The sequence below is a fragment of the Cebidichthys violaceus genome, unplaced genomic scaffold (assembly GCF_023349555.1).
Source record: "Cebidichthys violaceus isolate CVI_PGR_0920_01 unplaced genomic scaffold, fCebVio1.0.p SCAF_19, whole genome shotgun sequence".
NCBI classification, from domain to species: domain Eukaryota; kingdom Metazoa; phylum Chordata; class Actinopteri; order Perciformes; family Stichaeidae; genus Cebidichthys; species Cebidichthys violaceus.
Window position 1 is genome coordinate 4,367,722 of NW_027176361.1, and position 26,124 is coordinate 4,393,845.

The following is a 26,124-nucleotide window of genomic DNA, read 5'->3' on the forward strand; positions in this document are numbered from 1 at the left end:
CAATTCAACGTGCTCTCAGATGGTGACGTCAGTTGCACTGCTTGCCCTCTCCGAAAACACGAGGCTGACGGTGTGGCTGGTGAGAAGCTGTAAACAGTGCAGTAGGGCACATGCCAGTGTGTTAATATCCTTCACAACAATTAAAGTCGAGTCTTTAATAGGGGCACATTTACTGTGCCACAATGCCCGTAGTATTTGTTGTACTACAACAACAAAAAATACAATATCTATTGTAAAAATATATCTCAATATCTCAACATGAGCTTCTCTTCTCTTACAGCGGTAGATTATTATGACCAATATTTGGTCATAATTATAGTACAATAAACAATGTGTGAAGTACATTTATATGCATATATCTTCCCTAGGTGGCAGTAAACTCTGGTGTTTTTATTGTAGTAAAAGTTGCAATACTACTGTGAAATACTCCGTTTCAAGTAAAAGCCTACACAAGTATTAGCATGAAAATAGTACAAACGGTAAAAGTACTCATCATGCAAAATGGCCCATTTCAAAATCATATATTCTATTATTGTATTATAATTATCGATGCACAAATATGTATATGCATCACTGCTATTGCACCCTATATATAATCTATAAAGATACAGCATCATTTATTAGTTGACCCTGTTTAAATGTGCTACTTTCTTCAGAAGTCACTGGTTTACTCGGGCTCTCTGCCATGTGTTTACTAGCGTGCACTTGGCCGGTCTGAGCTTGTCTTCCTGGAAACTGCAGTGAGACTCGGTCACTAAGGCTTTTGTGCAGCTGCATAGACCTGCAGCATCCCTTACCAGGAGGTATAGTACGAGCTCAGCGTTAATATTAATGTATAATCAGACATTAAACCTTTTATTGATGACTGTTTGTCTATTAACATGGAACCAAATGAATACGAAGAGGAGGAGTGGCAGAAGATATAAAACCGTTTTTATATCGTGCTTGGCTGCTTTCCTGACGATGCTCGAATCTCACAGACAAATTCACATTGCAGCTGCTTCAAAATGTGTTTCCATCGAAGTGGTCTGTTATAAATTTGGATTTACGGCATTTCATTGGTTGAGCTGCACAGCGCCATCTGGCCAATAGTCTGGTGTTTGGCACCAGCTACTGGCAGGTGCTTCTCGTCTTACTGCAAACAGTCAGACCAGTTTACTGCACACATGTTTCGCAATTAAATGTACGCATTTGAACATATTAGGCGAGCTACAGAGAGTATTTTACATGTTACAAGCAGCATGCGATATTAAATGTATATTATCTTTCTGGTAAAACCCTTATCCATGTGTAAATGTACTTGACTACTGATTAATTTGATCAAAAGCTGACATGCATGGAGGTCAAATAAATGTTTACTTTAATAACACGGCGTGTTTTATATTAATATGCCAGATATTAACATTTTGCTTACTGATACAGGATGAACATTTTAATGACAAATCAATGAGATGTAAATAAGCACATTTTCTTCATGCCTATTTGGATTTTGGGCAAATAGAGTCTTGAACAGTGCATTTGCATAGTGACATTTGCACATGATAAAATGTGAACACTGAATATTCTATGAGGGATGCTGATCAGCAGATCCAAATGTAAGCATGGATGTGTCCAATAGAGGGCAGCATTGCTTCAGATGAATGTCACATGAGTGAACACACTGCCGTGCAGGACTGAAGTAGTGTGGCGCAGTCACGAGGAAAACATGCAATTCATTAAGAACTTGACTTTAAATGACATTAGTAGTTGCTCATGATGTCCAGGGTGTTCCCAAGCTCGATTACTGTGTGTGTAAAAGTAGTTTTATTTGTGATTGTCGTCTTTTAAAGGGCTCAACCGTACTCTGGTATCACGTCACATCACCGGCTACTTATAGTGAAGTGATTACAGGTGTGCGTCATTGGCTCCGCTAAGCAGTGAGTGACAGGTCAGTGTCACGTCATGAAAAGAAGGGGATAACAGTTTTGCAATAAATTACTTCCTGTTAGTGCATCGTGTGTGTGTGTGTGTGTGTGTCCAAATAAGAATTGTAATTATAATTAAAATAATAATAACTTTATTTATATAGCACCTTTAAAACATTTCCTCTATGTATTTTGTCCCCAAAAGTGATCTTAAATCTTAAAATCAATTCTACTACTGCACTTTACATTGGTATTTGCACATTTTAATTTCCTTCCTTGAATTCACAACACAAAACTCCTTCAGTGGTTTCCGGGTCTCTATTGTTTTCTCTTCCCTTGTGGGTTCAATGTTGGAGCCTGTCTGGCTTAGGTTAGTTGAACACCCTAAATGTCAGTCCTGTGACCAGGCTGTGTCCTGCCTTCACCCAATGTCAGCTGGGTTGGCGACCTTGAATAGCATAAAGATAATGGATGAATACATGTATCTTGGCAAAGGTCTTGGATTTTGTTTTCCTCCATGTTTCTGAACCGTAAGCAGCCCTGATTTAACCGTAGTGTTGAATACCTGCAGTTTTGTGTTTTGTGTATTTCCTTTGAGTAACAAATGGACCTTACAATAACAAAAGCTGCTTTCCACATTCAGACTTGAATGTTCTGCATCCGTCCCTCCATGTTTGCCCACGACACCTCAGAGGAAATGTTTAAGGATCCTGCAATTGCTTTGCATGGGGGCCACTTTTGCAAAATGACAGGAGGCTAATAAACAATCCAGTTGTAACAGGTCTATAGTGTATGCAGGGGCGTTTTTCTAGGATTCAAGGACATTCAGGGATCCTCCCGAAGCAGTTTTTTTTTTTTTTTATAAAATAAACAAGCTCCATTAGTCTATTTAATACTATTTCTGTATGCACTCTGGCCCCTTAGTTACATTCAGAATACAAAAGGGTCAGATCACAGATCGACAGAGGAAGACAGAAGGAGGTGACAGCTCAGCATGACACCTGACTGTGATGGGTGTGACTTATTTTTGGCAAGGTCAAGAGGGACACATGCTGCGCCAACTCCTCAGCGCCACACTCACACCGATACTCCAGCTGGCTCTAGTTTTTAGTGCTGGGTGTGGAAGGAGATATGTGGCGCTTACTTTGAGGTACTCCCGCAGACACTGGCTCACTGAGCCACCAGGTCCAGGTTGATGTGATCCTCTTTCCCTCATGGATTGAGTAACACATCTGCAGAACAAATGGATAAATACAGCCACAGATTTTCACACATCCAAATGGAGAGGATTTCTACCACAACTGCACATAGTCAACAAGTAGAATGTGGCTGTGGATTCATATCCATTGCAGGTCCTGGTGCTCTGCAAGGTGATGTGAGCGTTAACAGGGCAGGTGTTCCTGAAGCCCTTGTACACTGCTGCCACCTGCAGGTCGACGGACAGACACTTCAGCTGATCCAACACACTGAATTTTGTAAATCTTTTTTGGCTTTGTGCTGTAAATTAAAAAAGCATACCAACTCTCTGACTTGGTGGAGTTTTTGTGTAATTATTTACAGACTGAAATACATTTTACATTAATTTAAAGTGGTTTAAAAAGAACTAATACAAAAAGATGGACAGTGAAATAATCTCATATCTTTCTTCTGTGGCAAAAGATGTCATCTTTGTGTCTTCTGTCACATCTTTGTCCTCAGTTGCAGCTGCAGTGTCAAGGGTGGGTGAAGCCTCCTGGAAACCAGCTTCTTCCTCAGACTCCTCACTGGTGTTGACGCTGGTGATAAAGGGAAACACATATGGTTATTCTAATGTATGGTCAAGTATGTATGGCCGCTGTTGTTTTTTTTTTTTCAAATTTTCTTGTCCCAAATTGTGGATTTTTAAGTTTTGGGAGATAACTGCAGTATTTTGTCTTTTACTCGGTTCATGTATGATTTTGCAACTAATTTAGGTTGCTGAAATACATTTAAAAAATAAATAGCAAGGGTAAAAAGAACTGTATACACCTATATCTCATTCCATGCTTTATTAATGTCTGCTACTTTTTTGCGCTCTTCATCTGCTAACCTGTTGTTTCTCCTTTTATTCCTTTTGTTTGTTGCTTGTTTTATTCTTAAATATATTTTTTCTCTCTCGATTTTCAATATAATGTAAGATGTTTACTGTTTGTGTCTGAATGTTTGGCAGCATCACCACTACTGTTGATTGTACTCGATTCTTCATCTTTGTATGATAAGTTCTTGTCATGTTTTGTACATTTCCCTACGTTAGATATTTTTGTTTTTGGATGCAGATAGTTTTTCCTCAACATAGTTCTTTTTATGCTTTTATTGAAATGGTGAATCACGCCTATATTATTGTCATGTAAATAACACTTTGTTGAATAGTTGTTTTCGATAAAGCTCAGTAAAAACACACTTTTCTTTTTCTGTAAAAAATGGGCCCCAGCTTCAGTCTTGGTTTTGTCTAGACATGGGTGTAGGCTAGTTTCTGGTTGCAATCTTTGTTTGGTTTAAAAACAACAGGGTAAAAGCTATGCTGAAAACACTACTTTGCTGTACAACTTGTATATTTTTGTTGTTGTTGTTGTGGCACAGAGGATTCTTTGAGCTTTCCCACTGTCTCACTTTTTCACAACGTAAATGAATGGATAGCTTTTACTTGTATTTCTACACTGTGGTATTGCTACTTTTATTTGAGTAAAAGTACAAAGTATTGGCTTCCAAATATTCTATAGCACCAAAAGTTAAAGTACTAATTATTCAGAACAATGAGAATTATTGAATTATAATGAATGATTATTGCATTCATTAGTACTTTGCTTTAATGTTACAGCTGGTAAAAGTGGGGCTGTATAAAAAAAACGTTATAGTAGCTTGTGAATTTCACCAAGGGATCAATAAAGTCGTATCTTTATCCATAATGATACATCTTACTGTATTTGTTGGTGAGATTGTGTGTTATTAATATACATCTGCAAAGTAACTGGTAACTAAAGGTATCAAATACATGTAGTGGAGTTAAAGTACGTTATCTCCATCAGAATTCTAGTGAAGTAGAAGTAACTCGAAACTGTACAAAAACCGCCTTTTTTGCAACTGCCAACGAAGACGGAAGTAGTAACACGTGAGCCCTCTCGCGCCCCCTCCTGTGTACCTCTCTTTGTTGGAGGGGCGTCAGGTAACATGTGGGGAGTATCGCTTTAAGATTAGGGCGTATCCACTCTGTGACTCAGGAAATACGTTGATGTTAGTGAAAACGGCCCCTCCTCTGGTGTAGATTGACCGCGGTTAGTGGTGACCACGGCGTTCATAACACCATCACCAGCCCTCCGGTTATCTGCTGTCCATCCATGGCTGATTCTACCGCAGACACGCGTGAGTACGCACGCGTTTGACCCTTCTGTGTGGAAACTAAAAGTTGTTGCGTTGACAGCGCTGCACGGTCGTAACTCATCTCCTCAGAGAAAAAGTTTGCTCTCATTTGAATTAAAATTATTATTACATCATAGGGTCTCTATGCGACTGATGCCAATATAATAAAAATATTATAACAAACTAACGTTGACCACTAATGCAAAGCTTAGAATACAAATATTCAACTGAAGTTTCAGACAGATACTGCACACATAGTTACTGCGTGACAGTCGGAACTTCACGACATCATGCAGTCAGCGAAAAAAAAAGAAGCATATTGAGCATTTATAATAAGATAATTTCACGTTAATACAAAATACACTGACAAACGGACTTAAAATACCAATGTATACTCAGTGTTTACCAGCAGACACATTATAAAGGTGTTTATGATTCTACTCTAACACAACTTTAAGGTGTGTTTGGAGCTGCTGTGAGTGTTTTCTATGGTGTCTCTAATTATAAAGAATTGTTTTTGTTATTGTCCCAACATAAGTTAAAAGCTACAGCAAGTGTTGCTGAGGTTATAATGCAGTTTATATTATAAGCTAATTACTCCTTCTCCCAAGACTTTAGTCATATCAGACTTTATTCCATCAGGCACCAGAGCTTATGTTGCACTTTTCCTTCACTTAAAACTGTTTCTCTGTACTAATCACGTCAAACGTAACTGGGGGATCCCATAACACCATTCAAAGGGCACATTTCAATGTAAATGACCTCAATTGCCTCTCAAACCAAGTTAACTTGTCACTAGTTTCAGTATATGTAATGTTTACATAAAGAGCGCTGCAGGGATTGCGGATTTTTTCTTTTCTTTTTTCGACAAATAAAAAAACAGTGGGATTTTTCCATTTATGATACTTACAAGTTCTGGTACTTACAGGTTTTGTCCAGCCAGATAATCTTCACATATGACCACCACTTTTAGGGTCTCTGAAGCGCGAACGCAACCTGTGAAAAGCTCATACTAGGCCACCCAAGCACTACACCACAATCGCACTACCTTTTTCAAAGATACATAAAAGATAAAGAATTCATTTATTGTCTTTTAGGATAAATGGCTCGCATGCAAATATAGCTTTTACTCTACGCAGGCCGTTAGGACCATGTCTGTGTCGGAGAAGAGTACTCTACGTGTCTCTGCATCAAGACAATACTGAAGCCAGTGTTCCGTGTTCCGCTTTGGTTCTCCTCCTAACCTTTTAAAATTCTGGGCCTGTTTCAATTTTCCATGGAGAGTCCACGGGAGTCTGTGGCTTGCAAAAGGCCAAGGCTGAACCCTCACGCTCATTTAATTAGAGTGAGTCCACCAGTTGGTTTGGTATTAATGGTGTGTGTGTGTGTGTGTGTGTGTGTGTGTGTGTGTGTGTGTGTGTGTGTGTGTGTGTGTGTGTGTGTGTGTGTGTGTGTGTGTGTGTATCTTGGATCGATTCAGCTGTCTTCACCGCTTCATGTAACGACTGCGGCGTACAACACACAGCCTGAACACACTTCCAGTTGAGCCGGACACTCATTTGCAGGCTGTGGAACTTATTGTGGTCTAGTTCAGTGGTTCAGGACCCCCCCCCCCCCCCCCCCCCCCCCAGAGCTCCTGAGATAAGGGTCACGAGATTATTGAAGGGATACAAAAAGTAAATAAAAAAAAGCTTGTTTTTAGTAAAATTCTTGATACTTTCATGACCTCAGGCCTGTGAAAATCCTTCAAATGAAACAATATCTGAAGAAAAACATTTGTGATAATGTCCACATACCAGCTGACACTCCCTGTGAGAAGAATGGCTCACTATTATTTTACATCTTCAGAGCCTACTGGCAGCATTGTGTTTTATATTGCTTTAAGATTTACTCTGCCTATAAATGAAGTTGAGTAGTTCAAAGCCGTCTGGGGGAGCTCCATAATAAAAGGATCCTCCGCTTTTGTTTGTTCTCGGTAATTAAGGCGCTATTTTTGTCATCAAAGGGATGCAGCAATTAATCTCATTCTTCAAATTACAATTTTCTGCTCGCTCGGCATGAAAATGTGGTTTTGCACCTTTTGTCACAACAAGTGCACTCTTACTGTACTTAGTAGACGTTAACGCGAGAGCTACTGCGCAACATGCAGCTGTTTGGTTACAGTGTGCCGTTACCGGCAGGATCAGGGGGGAATATGTGGTGCAATGAGCGGACTGAGACCTTGGCATCTGTCACGGGGTCAGAGCTCTGTCTGCAACTGAGACAGTGATTGAGAGAGGGTTTTATCGCCACTTAGTGACTAAATGGATAAGGGACCAAGAGTCGGAATGTCTCGTTTAATCTGAAATGAGAAGCGGTTCGTTTTAAGTCCGAGGGTCTCAGATTTGCTTTGCTCGCTGCGCGTGATGTCCTGAAATGGGTACAGATGGACCTTTTTCACGCATTCGTATTCTCATTCCGATGTGCTGTTATGGTGAAATGAAAACGTTCCCAACAGTGAAACATATACATATACATTTAACGCCCAAAACTATGGATTGAAGCTAATTATTTCCGGAGTGGATTCTCAGAAAATGAAGCTGCACTAAGACTCGGGTGTAGTTTGGAAGGAGAGGTTATTAAAGAACCACACTGTGGTCAATGAGGAGACACAGAACAGTTTCCATTTCCTTCCTGAGATGAGTGAATGGAGGAGAATAATGCTGTTACATGTGGCCCAGCTGAGGCTCAGATTACTGACTGGATAAGAGCAACACTTGATTTCCTGATTCCACAGTATTATTTTAGGCAACACTTGCCAGGAAGTGACTCACAACATTGGAATTAAATGACCTAAAACCTAAAAAAAACAGCAGCAAATATAATTTAGGTTTGGGAAGCGATCTTCATGTCATGAAGTGCTGATCTCAGCAGTGAGGAACACCGACATCCTCTTTTCTGAGAGGCCCTCTGGCAGTGTTGTGTGGTCGTCATCCTTATGCCCTGATTCTGAAGTTAAAGGGCGATTTCCATGCACACATGTGGGCGCCAGCAAGAGATTCAAATATCACAACACGCACTCGCGGTGTTGAAATTGCCTTTATTGATGACTAAAATAGTTCTCCATTAGTGCATGTGATGTTCAAAAGGGAAGAGAGGATAAAGGCTAAGAATTCAATCACTAGTCGTTCTCCTTTTTGTGTGTTTTTTTTTGTTGTTGCGGTGATTGATTTTCCATCATGTTGCGAAAGAAGCTGCTGCAGCAGAGACGTCGATAACCTTTAAGGCAGGTAGACCTTCTCTCGGAGTAAATCCTCATAAACCTGCAGGAAATGAAACCGGCAGAGCGGTGATGCTGAGCTATTCAGCCGGCGCTCGGCTCCAAAGGATGCGTCAGTCGAAGGATTTGAGGGGCTGTTTGTCTCATATCTCAAAATCCAGAGAAGCATTTGACCTTGCGACCTCATTTGTATCGCATCATGTCGTCATAAAATATTCTCATATTTTCATTAAAGTAAACACAGTTGCTTTTCTTCTCTAGCTGATTTTGAACGGACATCAAGGCCTGATTGTTACATTTCTTTTGATACTGTTGTCGATTTGATACCCGAGTAGTTTGTTTATGCCAAAACCGTTCAACGAATCGATCATGTGACCGACAGAACGGGCAGTTCTGATCATCGATTGATCATTTAAAGGCGCTAAATTTGAAATTCAGAGCATTGTTATGACTGTTTTCACTGTAAAGATATCGTGACATTTGTATCGACTCAATGAATAATTGATTAAACAAACAATGCGCAGCTGAATCAATAAAGAAAACAATCCTTTCGTTAAAGCCTTAGATTTGCACTCAACTTTCGGTTCTCGTTTTGGTCTCTACCCAAAGCATTGAGGTTTTGCACCCCGCCCTATTTATAGCCTCACAAAGCGGTGGCAGAAACCATCCAATCTATGCTCAACACGGCCCAGAAGTTTCTTTTGAATATCATAATTTGATGTATGAATCCACACCTGTGATGTGCATGTGTTCCAGATATCTCTATTTTTGTCTGCTCCCTCTGAGGACTTTCATCACGGCACCAGCTGTGGTTGCTAAGAGATTTTTATGACTCAAGTCTAAAGCCTCCTCGAGGACTATTCAACACATCTTTTCTTTTTCAAAGCTTTGATACAATCCTCTAATTGGCCTTGTGCTGACTCATGAGTCATTTGGAGAGGCATGGGAGCGCGCCAGGACGGCCTACTAGTCTGTAAGCACACAAACACGCACACACCCGTCGGTCAGCAGACAATGGTCTTCATCAGTGTGTTCAGTCTGATGCATCAGGGGAACTGGGACAATGGGGGGGGAAAGCACACATGCCTCTGTATGCATCAGGAGGCACATGGTTAGGTATGTAGATACGCGCCTGTACCCACAATGCTTTGGTGCATTTCCAAACGGCATGAACGAGTTATCTGATTTGAGATTCTGTTCAAACTGTGACCTCCTATATCTGTCTGTCTGTGTGTGTGTGTGTGTGTGTGTGTGTGTGTCTCGCTCACACACACACACACACACACACACACACACACACACACACACACACACACACACACACACACACACACACGCTGGTGGGAACAGGAAAACAGACAAAAGCCCTCTTGTCTGTTGTGCTTTCCCCCTCACGTGGTCCGCCAGCAGCAGGAGCCAGGGGAGCTTTCGCCTATAGCTGACCCATCACTGTCTACCTTTTTGACCTGATCCCTTTCAAGACATTAGGTCCACCATTTAAAATGTGATATATATATATATATATATATATATATATATATATAAAACAATGGTTTTGTTGAGCTCAGAGTTGTGGCACCCTGATGGGTCTAAAGTCCGGTGTGTAGGTGGGAGTGGGAGAGGGAAGCTCGAGCTTTAGTGATATAATTTATGGTCCCCGTACCCTTTTTTGCTGCAATCAGTTACCAGGATGACACTAAGATATGGCCAACCCCGCTAAATGTTGACTGAGCGTTTTTAGAGTTTTTGGTTTCGCCTTTTTTTTTTTTTTTACTCCCTGCCTCTTTGTTGAAATGAGTCCTCAAAGCTGCTGCGAGAGACGGCAGCAGACTGGAGGGATCCTGGAAGGGAACATGAAATCTCTGTCTCATGTCTGAGCTGATAATGTTTAAATCCCCTCAGCTGCTCAGCCCCCAAATGTAGCCTCAGACTCACTGTGGATATCAGGTTGCCATGAAGGGCGTGTCCTGTTGCAACAATATTTAGAATAATTAATTTTTTTCCTCTCTTGTTTCTTTGCTCCGCTTCCTCCTCCTAGGGGGTCAGACCACAGATGATGGAAAAGGTGAAGCAGGGACAAGCCACCCAGACTACACCGCCTTCGTCCTGGTGCCTGTTTTCTTCCTTCTGGGCCTTTTGGGGGTGGTGATCTGCCACGTGTTAAAGAGGAAGGGCTATCGGTGCACCACTGAGGCCAATGATGAGGAGGATGAGTGTGAGGAGGAAGAGAAGGATCCGGAGCTGGGCGGAGGTAAGGAAATCTGAATAAAAGAGGGAGGGAGTTGGGAAAACCTCTTAATAAAATGTGACACTACAGTCATTGTTTGAGACGCCATTATGATTAGCTTTATGCATTTATTACACCTATGTGGTCATTGTTTGAGGGCATCCATCATCATCTATATTCAGTACACACCCAAGAATATTGCTCAAGCAGGCTCGCATTAATCCAAGCAGACAGAGAAGAGATTAGAGAGGCGGTTAGGGAAGGAAGTGAAAATAGATCGGCGGGAAAGAAGCTATAAATTGGAAGTGTTCCGCTTATTGTGGCTGCTCTGACTGGTTTCGTTACTCCAGCAATATTTAAAATTGATCCGCTGTTTACTCTAATGATGGCAACAAATACGTACGGTGCGTTTTCCTGTGGCTTCCTCACAATAAAAGCCACCTGTATGTCACCAGATGAATGCCTTATATGTGAAGCAGCAGCAGCAGGACGCTCCGTTTGCGTTAGCAGTAATGTAATATTGCAGAAAAAATGCAATATTACATTCTATAATATTAATATAATATAGAATGTTGGGCCAATTTCCCTCTGCAGTCTGTCAGACTGGGACGCTGTTGCATTTCAGTCGATGGAAAAGTACATGCAAGTTGTTTTTCAAAATGAGTCATCGGTCTGCATGAGGTTTTTCACTTTCCTGTCATGTGATGATGAAATTCAAGGTCAGCGAACATGCAGTAAAAAATCCCTAGAATGCTCCCACCTGTCCTCCAGTACTCACAGGCCTCTACTACATTCCTGAGGCTAATGACTTCGGTGTGTGCCAGATACTGAAGGTGCAGACAGACGGTGATAAGAATAGACTTGTATGATGTGAATGGCTCTTCAGATAACCACTGAGAAATCAGAAACATAAGCTCAGAAACCCTATTTATGTTGTTTTTACAGTAAGTCATCATGTGGCGATATTGCTAGCTCTTTACCATTGTGTTACTAAAGGTGCGAGAGCCGAGATTGGGAGCATTTTGATTGCCTCTCAACGGCTCTCAACGCCGGGCGGCTCATATCTTAACGGTGCCCAAATTCTTTCAACAAAGCAAAGAAGCTCAAATAACAAAACACGCAGAAGTAGAGTGACACTATAGCTCCCTATTTCTGCCTTATTTCAGCCATGAGCCTCGATTGCTTCTGTCTTTCTAAGGAGTGGAGGCCAATAGAAAGCAGGAAGATGTTTTACAGTCACACCACTCGTGTTGTGACTCAACTACGGGTGTGTTAAGTGACGTGGAACTAAGAAATTCTCCACACAGGGCCAGTTTGATTTCCCTTGGCTCCTAATGATAACTCCAGATAATGCTTAATTGCTATAAGCATTGTGTACGTGTGGATGAGTTTGACGGCCTCTTGGAGAATGAAGCTGACTTTGTGAACTTCCGTACACAGAAAAGAAAAAAGTTTACTTGCTTCGCTTGATTCTTTTTTTTTGTCCCCCCAGTTTGCATCTGTCATATCATGTTTTGCTGGTACAGTGTGTTGCATGGCCGCACAGAGAAAGAGGTGAGGTTTCCCTTTCCGTCTAGTAACTGCTGTGTGCAGACGTGGAACCTCTGGTATTACTGGATTGCTCTGTTATATCTCATGCAGGAGAAATGTTATGGAAAGAGTGAGGGGTTTACACCACGCTGCCAAGAGCAGCGAGAGTCTGTGCCGACTGCTTTCCTCACTTCGCTATTAACATACAACTGTTAAATCACTTCTCCGCTGTTTCCCCATGTCGGCCAAAGCCCAACCTGTTCAGTGGGGTAGGTTTTGGAAAAGGAAGACGTACAGCTGGTTTCTGTGGTGGAGTAAATTCGAGTGCATCAGGGTTTTCCCCCGCTGTCTGTCTTTCTCTGCGTCTGTCTTTCTGCGACGGGCCCAACCCTTTCTCTCTCTCGTATGTCGAAACAATAGAGTAGGAAAAAAACCCACTGCTCGTGTGTTCTCTCGCTCATTCAGTTGATTCCGATCATCAGTCTTCTCTTGTTACACAATGATCAGGTTTCCTCTTTCTGCTTTTGTCTCCTACACTGACTTGCAGCTGGCGAGCAGCTCCCTTTACGTCGGGCAGCTTTTTAAAAACAATAATTTGTGTATTCTGTTCATCAGAACATGAGGAAAAACTCTGGAAGCAGTCAACAGGAAGCTCTAGGAAGTGCCTCACAGGGGTGTGTGTGTGTGTGTGTGTGTGTGTGTGTGTGTGTGTGTGTGTGTGTGTGTGTGTGTGTGTGTGTGTGTGTGTGTGTGTGTGCGTGCGCTGAGTGGGAGGGTTTGTAAAGAGGCCAGTCAGAAGGAAATCGGTCAATGATTGCATTTCTAGGGAAATGTGCACATGATGATCACACGGGGGCCGAGCTGAGCATACATTACAATAGTACAATGTGTTTATTGCTTGTTGTTTCCCCCAAAAAATAAAGAATAGAGAGCCAACATCAGACAATTATCATACTTATTATCATACTTATCATATTGATATTATATCACTATATTGCCAAGCTTGTCTCTCAATAATAATCAAACATTATGCTCCGTTAGTCTATGTGTGGCTTTCCATTCGAAATAAATAATTGCATCCTGCTCCAGTTAAACTGTTAGACCTACGGGAGTACCATCAAGTCGTAATAGTAACAAGTGCTCTTGAATTATGATTTACGGGTATCATGTTGAGCATTTCCGATGTAAAGAGGGGCCCTCAGGCCATGCCGGAGGAGTGTTTGCCTCTCAAATTGTTTGTACAGTTTATTTTACTCCCCTGCACTCCGAAAATATTCAGCCTAAATATCCGTGACGTGCTTTTAACACGTTGCTTGAGGATATAATAACTTTGAATACCGATCACACACCTAATACTGTTTTCTAACTGTGTGTGTTTTTCTTCCAGAAATGAATGACACCCTGAGTGAAAACAATGACACCGTCGGGCAGATTATCCACTACATCATGAAAAACGAAGGTATGCGTCCAACGTACTAAACAACAAACACATTAAATCAATTCATTTTGCCCCTTTTTGTAAACCTGACTGTTGATTCCACATTGTGCCTGAGGCTCCTATCGCAGTACCGCTCCCAATAATGTTAAACGATTGCTTCATTCCTGTAAATTGAAATCATTTTCCTGAGCCGGAGCGTGAAGTCAAACTCATTATTAAGTCACAGCACTCTGCTTTAACCAAGTAATTGCGCTCCTTTTGTTCGGCTGAGTTTGTAAGTGGCAACAGGAAAGATAAGGATCGATGTATTGTGTCGGCGTGAATAGGATGGTCACATGTGCCTTTCCTGACACAGTAGATTACAGTGTTTCCCCGTCAGTGCTAATGAGCCGCCCGCAGCAGCGATGTGCTATTGAAGCAACTTTGCTTTAAACGTAGAAAAGGGTGCTTTGCAATGTCAGTGAAATAAAAGAGCTGCTGTTTTACTTGAACAGCGTAGTTGTTGAAACAGTTCCTGAATAAACGGACTTGCAGGTCTGGTGTTTAGTTTGATATCAGGTTATATTTCATCATAGTCTTACTGAGGAAATGTTGAGTTTGAGTCTGGATGGAAGCAGATCTTGGACTGACTGGATTTTTATGGTTGTGCACATGCAGAGCAAAACATAGTTTTGACTGGTTTTACTTCTAATGGCAGATCAATTCTACTGAGGGAAAGAGGTAGAAGTGTAAGGAGAGGAAAAGATGCTCAGAGACTAAGCTTCTCTTAGTATCATGAACGACAATATATAACAAAGTTGTAAATAATATAAATATGAAATAGGAGAGATTATAGTTAAAAAAACATCAAAATATCTGCTTATAACTACTAAGTAATACCATAAATATGATAATAAAGGATGTATCTTAATTATCATCATGTATTCTTTATACATTTTTTATACTGATTAAGGATTATCATTAAGGGGTTAAAGTAAACTGTTGCCACAGTTTATTTAATCATTTCCAGATCCAGCTTATCTGTGCGTACTGATCCTTGAAGTAGATTCCAACAGTGGCGTCTAAACCGCCCTTCACATCTTCTCCAGATGACTAACACACTGTTTGACACGTGAAGGCAGCATTGTCCTGTTTTCTGGTGTCTGGCCACCATTGTCCTCTGTTTGATTTTTCTGTCCACCCTCAAGAGGCGAGCGTCGAGCTGACTCATCACAGCTTTCGGCGTGACAATGTTTGCAGAGTCGGGGAAGCGTTCGCCGTGACTCACCCTCACAATGTCACTCCGGAGACGTGACGCGGCTCAGGACTCCTACGACGTATTGGAAGACTGAAAAATGTCTGTTGAAAAATGTTCGTTACTGGATACTCTGAAAACCTACTTCCAAGTGTTTTTCATGGAAAGAATTCTCTGGAACACAGGAAGTAATTTCCAGCAGCAGTTAGTGTATAAATAAACACAAGAAGTGAGAAGTCACTACGGGGAACAGTGGTAGTCTTTATGGCTGAGCAAAGACTGCCATCTACAGATGACCTCAGAATAAGGGCCTCACTGTGCTGCCGCAGTCCTACTGCTTCTCATTGGGTGTCCATGTAGCGTCAATACACTCCGAACTTCAAAATAAAATCCACCTGGAGGATAGATTAGCCTTCACTTTTCCATTTTTCTTGTAATACGTATATTCGATTAGTCAATATTTCTGAAAGATAAAAAGGAAGATGTATTCTGTGTCTTTACTTAAAATGCTGTTCTGGGTCTTTTCACCGCATTGCGTCGTGTTTTAAAGGCTAAAGTGGCAACCGACACAAGAGACATTCAACTTTAAATTACTTTAACTTTGTGTCTGCATTGGCAACATCTACAGTATGTGAGAAGACACAAAAACACATCCAAAAATCTGTCATAGAAAATATGTTTTCAGGGCTTTTACCGACTCAAAACTAAAAACCTGGTCTTCCATTTTGTGACTCAGCGGCGCAGCCTCTAAGGGTAGCCTTGTACAAATAGGAACGACCAAAGCAGTTGCAAGTTAAAAATACCTTTGGGACTAAAAACAAAATGTCTTGCAGCTCCCAAGGATGTAAACCCTCCTGTGGGGGCCGGATGAGACAGGGTGGCGAGGAGGACGGCGGTCTGAGTCAGACGTCCATGAACGTTTTTTACAATCATAACACGAGACCCCCACGTTCACCTACCTGAGTCATCTGTGTCTCTGTGCCGCTCAGTAACCCCCCCCCCTCCCTCCTTCTTTTTTCATTAGGTATGCACAAACTCCTTCATCAGTGCACTTGCTGCAGAGTGCTCATGGGGAAGTCAGTGAATGCACCGGGGCCTTAGGGAAATCTGTCTCTGGGAGCAAATTATGTAAATCTATATCTGTTGTCTCTGTGTGTCGATGCTGCTTTGTCCGGGGAGCAGAAATTGGTTGAGTTGAGTTTTTCATGTGCAGCAAAAAAAAAAACCCAAATCAAAATGTCTGTATTTCCCCGGGGCAAGTTCCTGACCATCATACAGAAGTTACACTTCCCAGAGTCGTATTTTGGAGTTTGTTTTTTTTCTTATCTGGCACATTCTCCCGAGGTTGTCGTGTGCGATGATTGTGCTCGGTGGGTGCTGTGCCATTTAATTGGGTTAAGGAGTTAATCTGGTGTTACCATCTTTCAATAAGCGCTGTGCTTTTGAAGTCACTGGAGCGTTCTCCTCACTAATTCCCAGAACTACTTTTATCGCCCCCCCCCCCCCCCCCCCCCCCTCTCTCCGTTCCTTTCTTCCATCTGTATAAGTGTGTAATTTCCTCTCTCTCTCTCTCTTTCTCTCTTCAGCAAACTCGGACGCCCTGAAAGCCATGGTTCATGATAACAGCATTGACTCTGATGGGTAAGTGTCCTCTGCTGCTGTTGTTGTTGTTTTTCTTCTTCTGGCCGTGAAGATGGATCTCAACCACCAGATGGCACCGTAAGCCTCCTCGGAAAAAAGCCCGCTTGTGTCACGGCTGAAGTGGCTGAAGTGAGAGTAGAACAGAGCAGGAAGTGAACACACAATCAGGCCACATTTCTCTTCTGATACTTTTCCAGATTGGCAAAGTTTGATTGAGGGCGAGCAGCTGGGGACTCTTCCCCAAAAAATGCCGCTGTGTCCCTTCTCACTATATTGTGGGATTATTAAAGAATATCGAGTTGTTGGCATGTTTCCTTCTTGGATTCTTTGCCAGGACACAGCGAGTGTGACTCTGCTTAAAAAAAGAAGAAGAGAGTATCGGGCAAAGAAGCTTTCGGTGTCTTTGTACTAGAGGCTTTACATATACGGCTTACATTAGTGCTGAAACAATTGATGGATTTATCGTGCAAAAATCTCAAAACGTGTGCCGGTTCCAGCTCCTCAAATGTAACAAATTGAGGCTTTTTGTCTGTTTTTATATCACTGTAAAAAAAAAACAACAGGCTGTTAAATGGGTTTAGTTTAAAGAGCAAAAGTGTTAGAACAACATGCAACTGTGTGTTTGTCTTCTCTAATGTAAGTTTCAACCCTTAGCATGTCCGGCTAACTAGCTCACTACCATTAGTAACCGAGAGCTACTTCCAAGGCCAAGGAGCATTTTATACTACATTTTTTGGGAGGTACAAGTTATGTTAAGAGAAAAAAAATTATAATACAAAGAATAAATCCTAAATGTTACGTTTGTATGTAAACTAAGCAGGCAGGCAGAACAAACAGGCTGGTCTTAAATGTTTCCTTATTATGATGATACACAAAGACTCGTTTCGCTGCGATAGAACAAAGCTGTTTCTTTATTTCCGTGGCGTTTACACGGATCATCGGCTGGTGAAGACGCTGCTGACTTTAAACCTGAGGCCTGTTAGCTTTAGCCTCAGGCTTAAAGCACAGTTCCCTGTGCTGACAAGTGCATAATTAAAACCCTTTTGTGGAGTTTCTCGTTTAAACAACTCTTGGATACAACAATAATTAGCTAATTGTCAGTCGCAGCCTGAATCGGACGGCCGGGATCCTTTTTAATAGAAACCTATCAAATTGATTTCATTCACATTTTTGACATTCGCGTCTCAAATCAAAGGCCGCCTGCTCGCCGCTTTAAAACAACCCTGCATCACAAGAACAGGAGCTGACGGTACGAGCCGAGATTAGACGTCTTCACTTTGCTTTGCCGCCGAGATAAGGGGAGAGGAAGTGAGGCTGATGGACAGATTGGAGGAGGAGAAGCTCGTGACGGAAGAGGAGTGTGGTTAAATCAAGTTAGTGTCTCTCTCTCTCTCTCTCTCTCTCTCTCTCTCTCATATATCCCGCTACATATTGTTCTGGGAGGAAAGGAGAGAGATAACGAGAGGAGAGATGTTCTCCTTTGTTTGGAGGAAACTGGATAAATGGTTGGAGCGTTGCCTCTGTTGAAGATTAGGTTTTGAAGAATTCTGCTCAGTCACATTGGGGTGTCCTGAGAAAATAAATAAATAAATAAATAAATAAATAAATAAATAAATCAGCGGGAATCTGCAATCGCACACATTTTACACGTGCCTCGCCTCTTCATTCACCCTCCAAATCATATTTTCCTCTCAGTTTCCCTTCACCTTTTTTTTTTTTTTGCTAAAAAACAAATCCCCCTCTGTAGTACTCCCTTTCTCTCTCTTGGCGTTACTCTTCGTATCGTTCTCTCGTTCTCCCAGCCAGGTTGGGCAGCCTGCCAGTGGATCACTTAGGGATGGTGGAATAGGGGGGGAAGAGGGGTATCAGCGGAGGGTAATTTATGGGACACTTAAGGGGGGGAGACAGACAGACAGACAGACAGGCAGAGAGAGAGAGAGAGAGAGAGAGGGGAGGAAAAAGATGGAGAGTGACTGTAGTAGCGGCCTGACCTCGCTATCTGCCTCTCCAGATTTGGTACTTAACTTCAGCGCCGCTCCCTCCTCTTCACCAGCTTTCCACAAGACGCTCTCCATTCACATCGGTCCGTCTCCCCTTTGCTTCGCCACGTCTTTACCTCTGCTCGTCAGAATCCTCTCGCTGTACATGAGCCCGGTACATCTTTTTTTACGCCAGTGGTTCCCGACCTTTCTGGCTTGTGAAAAGCAAAGTGACGTCTGCTTGTACATTTTCTACCCCTTGTTCTAGAATATATTCATTAAATTCAAAAGGCCTGGAATGCACAAGGGGAAAATAACACATTTAATAAAACATTTTCTGTTGCACACATGTGTTTGATTCTGCTTTCTCTCCTATGCTGTTTACACTATATGACCACCCCCTTGCGTCCACACACACTTCTGTATGTAGGTATCTCTGACAGGGCTGTTCCACTGCAGGAACGTCCCCCAGGGGACCAAGAACCTTTTTACAGAAACTCAGGGACTTGACCCCCGACTTTCAACAGGAGGAACCAGGAAACCAAATGTAGTTAATTATACTTCCAGGTGTCCAGAGACATCCCTGCTGAGGAGCGTTGCTGATATGTCAAACGCAGACACAGCAGCACCTACAGCTTGTGTGAAACATTCACAAATAAGGAAGCACTTGTGGTCCATGTTTATATTAAGATCTGGCGGGTTTCTCTTTCCGGAGCCCCCCCCCTCCCCCCCCGTGTGTTGGCACCCCTGCTGCGAGTGGCCTCATTCAAATGAATCAGGGGGCCGACTCTCACGCAGAGCGCTGAAACCGGTCTGAATTTGGCCTTCTGCTCTTGAGGCTGAATGAGAGCAAATCCTCCGCATTCAGCCTCCAAAGTGTCACATTAACACGCACTTTTTTTTTTTTTTTTGGAGCAGAGGTGTTCAGTAGTCGCATTCGGGTGTCAGCCGTCCGCATACTTGTGGCCGCATGCTGTAGCCTCTCTTCCTTGTTCGTTCTCAGCACAGATGAAAGACATGTGACTCTTTCTGCTCTCTGTCCCTTGACACACGTGGTATATTATAGGAGTATGTCAATGGGTAGAGACGCTGTTTATTCTGCCTTTGTGAGTAAACAATGCGAGGAGCTGCTCTCCAGGGTCATGAAATATGCACACGCACTTCCTCTCAGGGATACAAAAAAAAAAAAAAAAAGATGCGAGTGATCAAACAGACAAGGAAGCCGGCTTCAATTAGCGCCCGTTAGCACACTGCTAAGATGAATACTGTATGAAAGTGGAGAGGGAGCAGTGTGTGTCGGATCAGTTTGCCTTCTTTTAACGGCCGATTCTCTTTCCTAATCAGTCGACCAACGCTCCACCTGAGGACTGCGCGCACAGGAAATTGCCTCCATTCTTGTTATTATCATTCAATACATAATCGTCGTTCAGAGAGGTCGTTCCCAAAGAGCTTGTCAGTATTTGTTAGAAGGTATGAGATGAGATGAGATGAGATATTAATGTGTCATGTGTGCAGTGGCAGGCCTGCAGAATTCAATGAGGTTGAGTTCATCTCCATGAAATGGAAATGTTTTTCAATGTAGGTCAGTTGTTCGTGTGTGAAAGGTCTGCCTCTCTCAAAGCCACATGTTCGACGAGCCACTTTTTGTTTTATTTAATCTCTAGATGTCGCAAGCTGCTGAAACATTCTGGTGACCTATAAAACATTTCTTGGTTCATTATTTTGCTTCTGCCTTTCTGGTCATACTTGGCCGTAGTCATCCGCGGCTATCTTCATCACTGTAATGTATGATTTCCTCCAACACTAACTTCTGGTTCTTCTTCCGTCTTCAGTCCTCCGCTCACCCCCACCTCTCCCGGCACCCCTCCGCTGACTCCCATATCACCCGGAGCGCCGCCGGGAGCTGCCAAGCACACCTGCAGCCACCTGCACACTATCGGCGGCCTGGGCGGGCACAAGAACATCTGCAACCGCTGCAGCCAGAAGAAGTGGCCGCTCATGAGGAGGCCGTCCGTCCGCAAGGCGGAGCATCGCCGCAGCCAACACGGAGAGGTCACGGTCCTGGCTGTGGGCAGGTGTGTGTGTGTGTGTGTGTGTGTGTGAGAATGAAAACAGTTTGCCCCAGGGGCATATTAGATATTAGTTTGCACATTAACAATCAAACATTAACCCCAAAAAACTCCACACTTAATTACATCGATTGATTGCTGTGCACTTTGGCACCAGACCAGTGACCTGGGAAATGCACACGTGAACAGTCTGGGTGAAGCCTGGGAAAACAGATGCTGCAGGGTTCAGGCCGGGTTGAGTGTTTCTGCAAAGCGTCAGAGGTTAACCCGTGTTGTGGAGCCGCTGCGCCATGGCAACAGTCCCTGTTAAAAGCACATTAAACGGCAGAGGTCCTCACAGAACCGAGACCGAGGTAGCTACAGAGAACGGCCTAATGTGTCTGGTTATACTGTCAAAATGTCGCCTTTTTTTGCAAACACCTTTTTGTTGCTTTTCAAATGGATGCTGGTGCTCCCATCATGCAATGCTTTCTTCATTAGACGGCGCAGTCCTTGGAAATAAAACATCTTTTATTGAGAGTACAAACTGGCTGCTTCACAATAAAAGCCACGCAGTGTTTGGCCAGTTGAACGCTTTTAATGTGAAGCAGCTGTGAACAGGATGTTCTGTTTGGGGTTTGATTTTATGAAAACACCTTAAAGATTGTGAATTTAAGAAAAGAATGTATTTTGCTCCAACACTTTGTGGTATTTCCTTTGTATTACAGATGGCCTTGGATCCTTTTTCATTGCTCTCCAGTGTTTGAAAGGGCTTTAAGACAAAAACTCCACATTTTGGTATGCTGCCATTATAAAACTTAGTTCCAGATGTTTAAAGTGAAGAGAACATTTCTCAGTCCGGTAGTGAACCCAGGAAGGCGTTCAGCCTCGTCCCCGCCGCGCACCGAGCGCCCTCCTCATCCTTAATGTTCTGCTACGAGCTCATTGGGATGCAGAGAGGTAGCTTTTCATTTGCACACCCAGATGAATGGCTGCGTACGCAGAGGGTCAGCATGACCTGGATACGAATATTCATTTGCTGATTTAATTAAAGCTTTGGAGTGTGTGTGTGTGTGTGTGTGTGTGTGTGTGTGTGTGTGTGTGTGTGTGTGTGTGTGTGTGTGTGTGTGTGTGTGTGTGTCTGTGCGCACAGGTGCCTTTGAGTGGGTGGGTGGATGAGGGAGGTGTAAAGTTTCTGTCACAGGGAGTGTGTTTGTTTGTGTATTATCAGTGAGAAGAGACGGAGGCAGATGCCCGCTGTGGCGCAGATGAGAATAGCAGACACCCACTGAGTTTATTCATTAAAGGACGATTTTCTGCGGGTTATTTATATTGCGTATGATGTAAATATACCATTCACAAAGTGAACAAAAAAACAGCAGCAGAGAGGGGCAGCTATGTTCTATTTTATTCTGACCTGGAAAAATACTCTTTAAAAAGAACTTCCTTGAAAGAGTCCAACAGCTTCATATCAGCCAGTGGTTTCCACACACAGCAAGAGCAGCAATTTGTTTTAATGAGCCAGCTCTGCATTGTGCGAGAGACCTCAGTTCTCATTTCCCTGACTGCAAAAAAAAAAATAGCCATTCAAAACCTTTTCATTTTTTTTTTGTCGCCTCTCTCAGGTTCCGTGTGACGAAGTGTGAAAAACCGACCCGGGAGAGGCGGACGCTGCTAATAACGGACTCCAACGGGAGCGTTCCTTCGTCTCCCACGGCGCTGGAGCCCAGGAGCCGGACGACGTCTGAGTCCCAGCAGGTCTGTATCCTGGAAACCTCTTCACCTGTGTCCTGCTTTCTCTCCGCCTCCGTCCTCCCCACTCATACACACCCTGTGTATAAATAAATGTTGCTTATGTATGTGTGTGTACGGGCATGTTCACTTCCTGGTGACGTTCTGTTGTAGCTGTGTCAGGGTTCAAACTAATAACTATTTTTCTATCCAAACTTTCAATTTTGTGATCTGCAAAATGTCAGAAAATAATGAAACATGTGATTCAATCTTCTCTCTCTCTCTAAATGTCTTGTTTTTGTCTGAGCAACACTTTAAAACTCAAAATACAATACAATGTTCAATTTACTATCTTCTAAAAGAAAGAAAAGCAGCAAATCTGTTCCTGAAAAATGGCTTAAATGATGACTCAATTATCTAAATAGTAGCCAGTTCATTTTCGGTCGATTGATACAGTAGATTCAGCTGTGTGTTGTGTTATTATAGCTAAATACGTGTTGAAATATTTATGATAAAAGAGCTGGTGAAATATCCAAACCGAAGCAATAATTAGCCTCCAGCCTGCGGTTTTCTGTTTACTATCGCGGGAACTCCGGTTGTGGAATTGCGATGCTCCAGGTGATCGTAAACAGCCTCCGCACATCTCTCCTCTGTGGTTCATTCGCTGTTTACAAGCTTGCAGAGCAGTTGTGTCCTCCCGTTGACGCTGCTTTCGAAACCGCACAGAAAAATGTCCTCGTGCTTTCTTTTTCGGGTTACTATAGACTTACAATCTATCATCTGCAAGATTTTAAACAAAGTAAACAAACGTGATGGGAGAACACTCACCCAATCTGAAGATTATCAATGATTATTTTCTGTATTAAATCAAGATTACTCCCATTCTACAGGAACAGACGGACGACTTGGACAAAGAAAAACGATAGCAATCTGGAGGATCCAGAGGAGAGAAGACAACATCTGGACAAAACAATGAACATTCAAACATCAGCGCTGGGGGAGCGGAAGTCCACCAGGTAGTCGTCCCTCCACATTCCTGCTCCACGGGAGCCAAAACGTGCTGCTGAGGACGAGGACGACGGTGGCGATGAGTGACATGCAGTCACACCAGCCAGTTATTTTACAAGCAGTAATGGGGAATGTGAGACACACTCCATTACCTCTCAAAATAGATTTACAATAGTGCCTTGCTCGTGGGCGCTTAGGCACGGCAGCTGCTCAAGGAAGCCTGGACCGGGGCTTTCCCGACGAACTAAGGTGTTGTTGCTCAATATGCCGATGATGTGTGTACATATGTTTTTGTACGTGGAAAGGTAAACCAGAATTTTTTGTAGTTCGTCAGTCAGGTAGTTGATCGAACTACCTCCCAGAGACGCATACAGCCAGTCCGAGATGAAACTAGATGCTTAAACCTGCTTCAAGGTCCCGTACCAGATTTTCTATTTGTGATTTCCTCATGTGTCAATTACGTATAACTAAATATCTAAAACCGCATTCATGTTTATTTAAAATTTTAGTTTTTTTTTTAAACAAGTTATCAGCTCATAAAGTTGTTTAAACATCCAGCAGACATTGAGGAACATTAGCTTTCATGTCCTCCTGGTGAGCTGCAGCGTTCACTCTTCTTTTAGCTTCCATTTGGTCTCCACATTACCGGGCAGAGAATGTCTTATGAAAAGATGCATTATGGGAAATGTAGGACTAAAAGTAAAAGTCATTATATCTCAGGCTTTGATTTTAATCACCCTTTTTAAAAATCTGTCTAATGTGAGTTCTTTTAAAGTAGTACCTTTTAAAGACTCTCATGAGCTAAACATCCAAATATATCATTTCCCCCAGATCTTGATCAAAACATATTTTAGGCATGTTTTTTTCATTTGTCATTTCATGTAATAAAATTTCATATTTTGGGACAGTTTGCTGTGTTTCTATCTTTGTATAATAAAATAAATAAAGATGACTAACACCAAACAAACCACAAACAATAAACTTTATTGTTGTCATTTATACCTGTTGAGGCGTGAGAGTCCACTAAGGTGCAGGCTATCGTTTCCCTCTCCTCACACATGTGAGTGAACCGTCCGTCTTCATATTCTATTCTCTCACATCTGCACCCTCACATCTCGCTCCTTCTCGACGTAATGAAAAGATGATTTGTCTTATTCATCTCGACCAGGTAGTCTGACGACCTCGGGCTCTCTATCATATTATTTCCAGTTAATGGAGATGAGATGGAGATGGAGGGCTTTAACAATCCTCGACTCGTTTTGTCTCCTCTTGACCTTAGAGTCGTATCAGGTTCACTCGCTCAGGATACAAAAGTTTCTGACCTTAACAATAGATTAGAATTTTAGTTATTCTCTAAAATGATGAACTATTACCAGCAAAGGACGAGATTAAACACGTTTTCTGAGTGACGTGTGGTGTCACTTGACTCTCATAGTGTTGACCGGGAGGAAGAAACATTAACATGCAGTGGAAAAAAAACAACCCTGATAGCACACAAGGCGACGTCACCACACCCATGGCTGTAGGGCTCAAAGCAAACCTGCTTTTCATAAACACACACACACACACACACACACACACACACACACACACACACACACACAAACAAACACACAAAACAGAGGAAAGGTAGGGGTTTTAAACCTGTCAGATGCGGTTGACAGTGTGGACATGAATAAGCAACGCGAGAAGCCGATGCAAATATTGATTCCAGTTGCATGCATGTGTGTTTACTTTATCTCTCTCTCTCTCTCTCTCTCTCTCTCCGGGTGGGTGAGGGCGTCACCAGTGTTATGAAAAGTTTCTCACACTACATTAAAGCCTCTAGAAATTACCCACAGGGAAATAAGGTATGCATATAAAAGCGGTATAGATAATATTAAAGCTCCGTTCCGTCTCTTTTGCATGACTTCATAAGCAGTAAATTTATCTCGGGCACTGAATTATTCAGGCCTCCAGGCGACAGGGTTCCCATGCCGATGCCAGGCTAAGTGCCCCACATCTTATCTTTGTCCCTGGATATCAGCCAAGAGGATGGAGCTCTGGCTCAGGTGGGGGGGGATATTTTTTTAGGGAAATATTTGGTACCAGAGGGAGGAAGTCTAGTCAATGTTTAACACCTTTTGAACTATATCAGGTCCTGTAAAGGCAGTGACCTTCTGGAGTTCTGGAGTGGCTCACCGCCTCCCTTTCTTTGACTCAAATAGTGTGTTTCCAGTGTGCTTTTACACATGTCAGCAATAAGTTGGAAAAAGGGCTTACACAGTATCTTAACCAGAGTTAAAGCAGCACTGTGTAACTCCTGAAAGCACAAATAGGACTTTCATTCTCTCACAAATGAAAAGCTGAAAAAAAAATATAAAATTCAAGTGGTACTGCAAGGTAGGCAGTTTTCTGGAAAAGGCAAAAAAAAAAAGAAGCCAGAATTTGAAAATATCTCCCTCATCTTACAGCTCTCCTCTCTCTGTCCTAAGCTCCTCCCACCAAACGAGCAACGCTTCAAATGTCATCCAGATGGCGATTGTGTTCCTGACGACGTTAAAAAAGTGGCAATTCTATGAGAACTACATCCTGTTTTGTTTCCTGTGAAGCCCTTTGAGATGACATGCGATTCAAGGCTTTAAGGAGCTGAGATATTGGCAAAGCGTTTCAGAGATGGAGAGAAAAGTTTGCTAAGAATTAAGCCTTCTGCCAAAAGTAACATTGACAAGCAAAACATGTTCTCCATCTCTGCTGTCAGAATCTCTTTT

At 42.5% G+C, this 26,124-nt stretch overlaps 1 protein-coding gene across 1 annotated transcript; it reads left to right on the forward strand.

Annotated features, from left to right (window-relative positions):
- Positions 1 to 5,158: 5,158 nt before the first annotated feature.
- Positions 5,159 to 24,284, forward strand: rell1 (RELT like 1). Its single transcript, XM_068713875.1, has 7 exons — positions 5,159 to 5,282; positions 10,577 to 10,789; positions 13,683 to 13,754; positions 16,554 to 16,608; positions 20,420 to 20,662; positions 22,261 to 22,393; positions 23,257 to 24,284. Exons 1-7 carry the CDS (start codon positions 5,258 to 5,260, stop codon positions 23,290 to 23,292), a joined length of 777 nt encoding a protein of 258 aa, XP_068569976.1. The 5' UTR covers positions 5,159 to 5,257; the 3' UTR covers positions 23,293 to 24,284.
- The last annotated feature ends 1,840 nt before the right edge of the window (positions 24,285 to 26,124 follow it).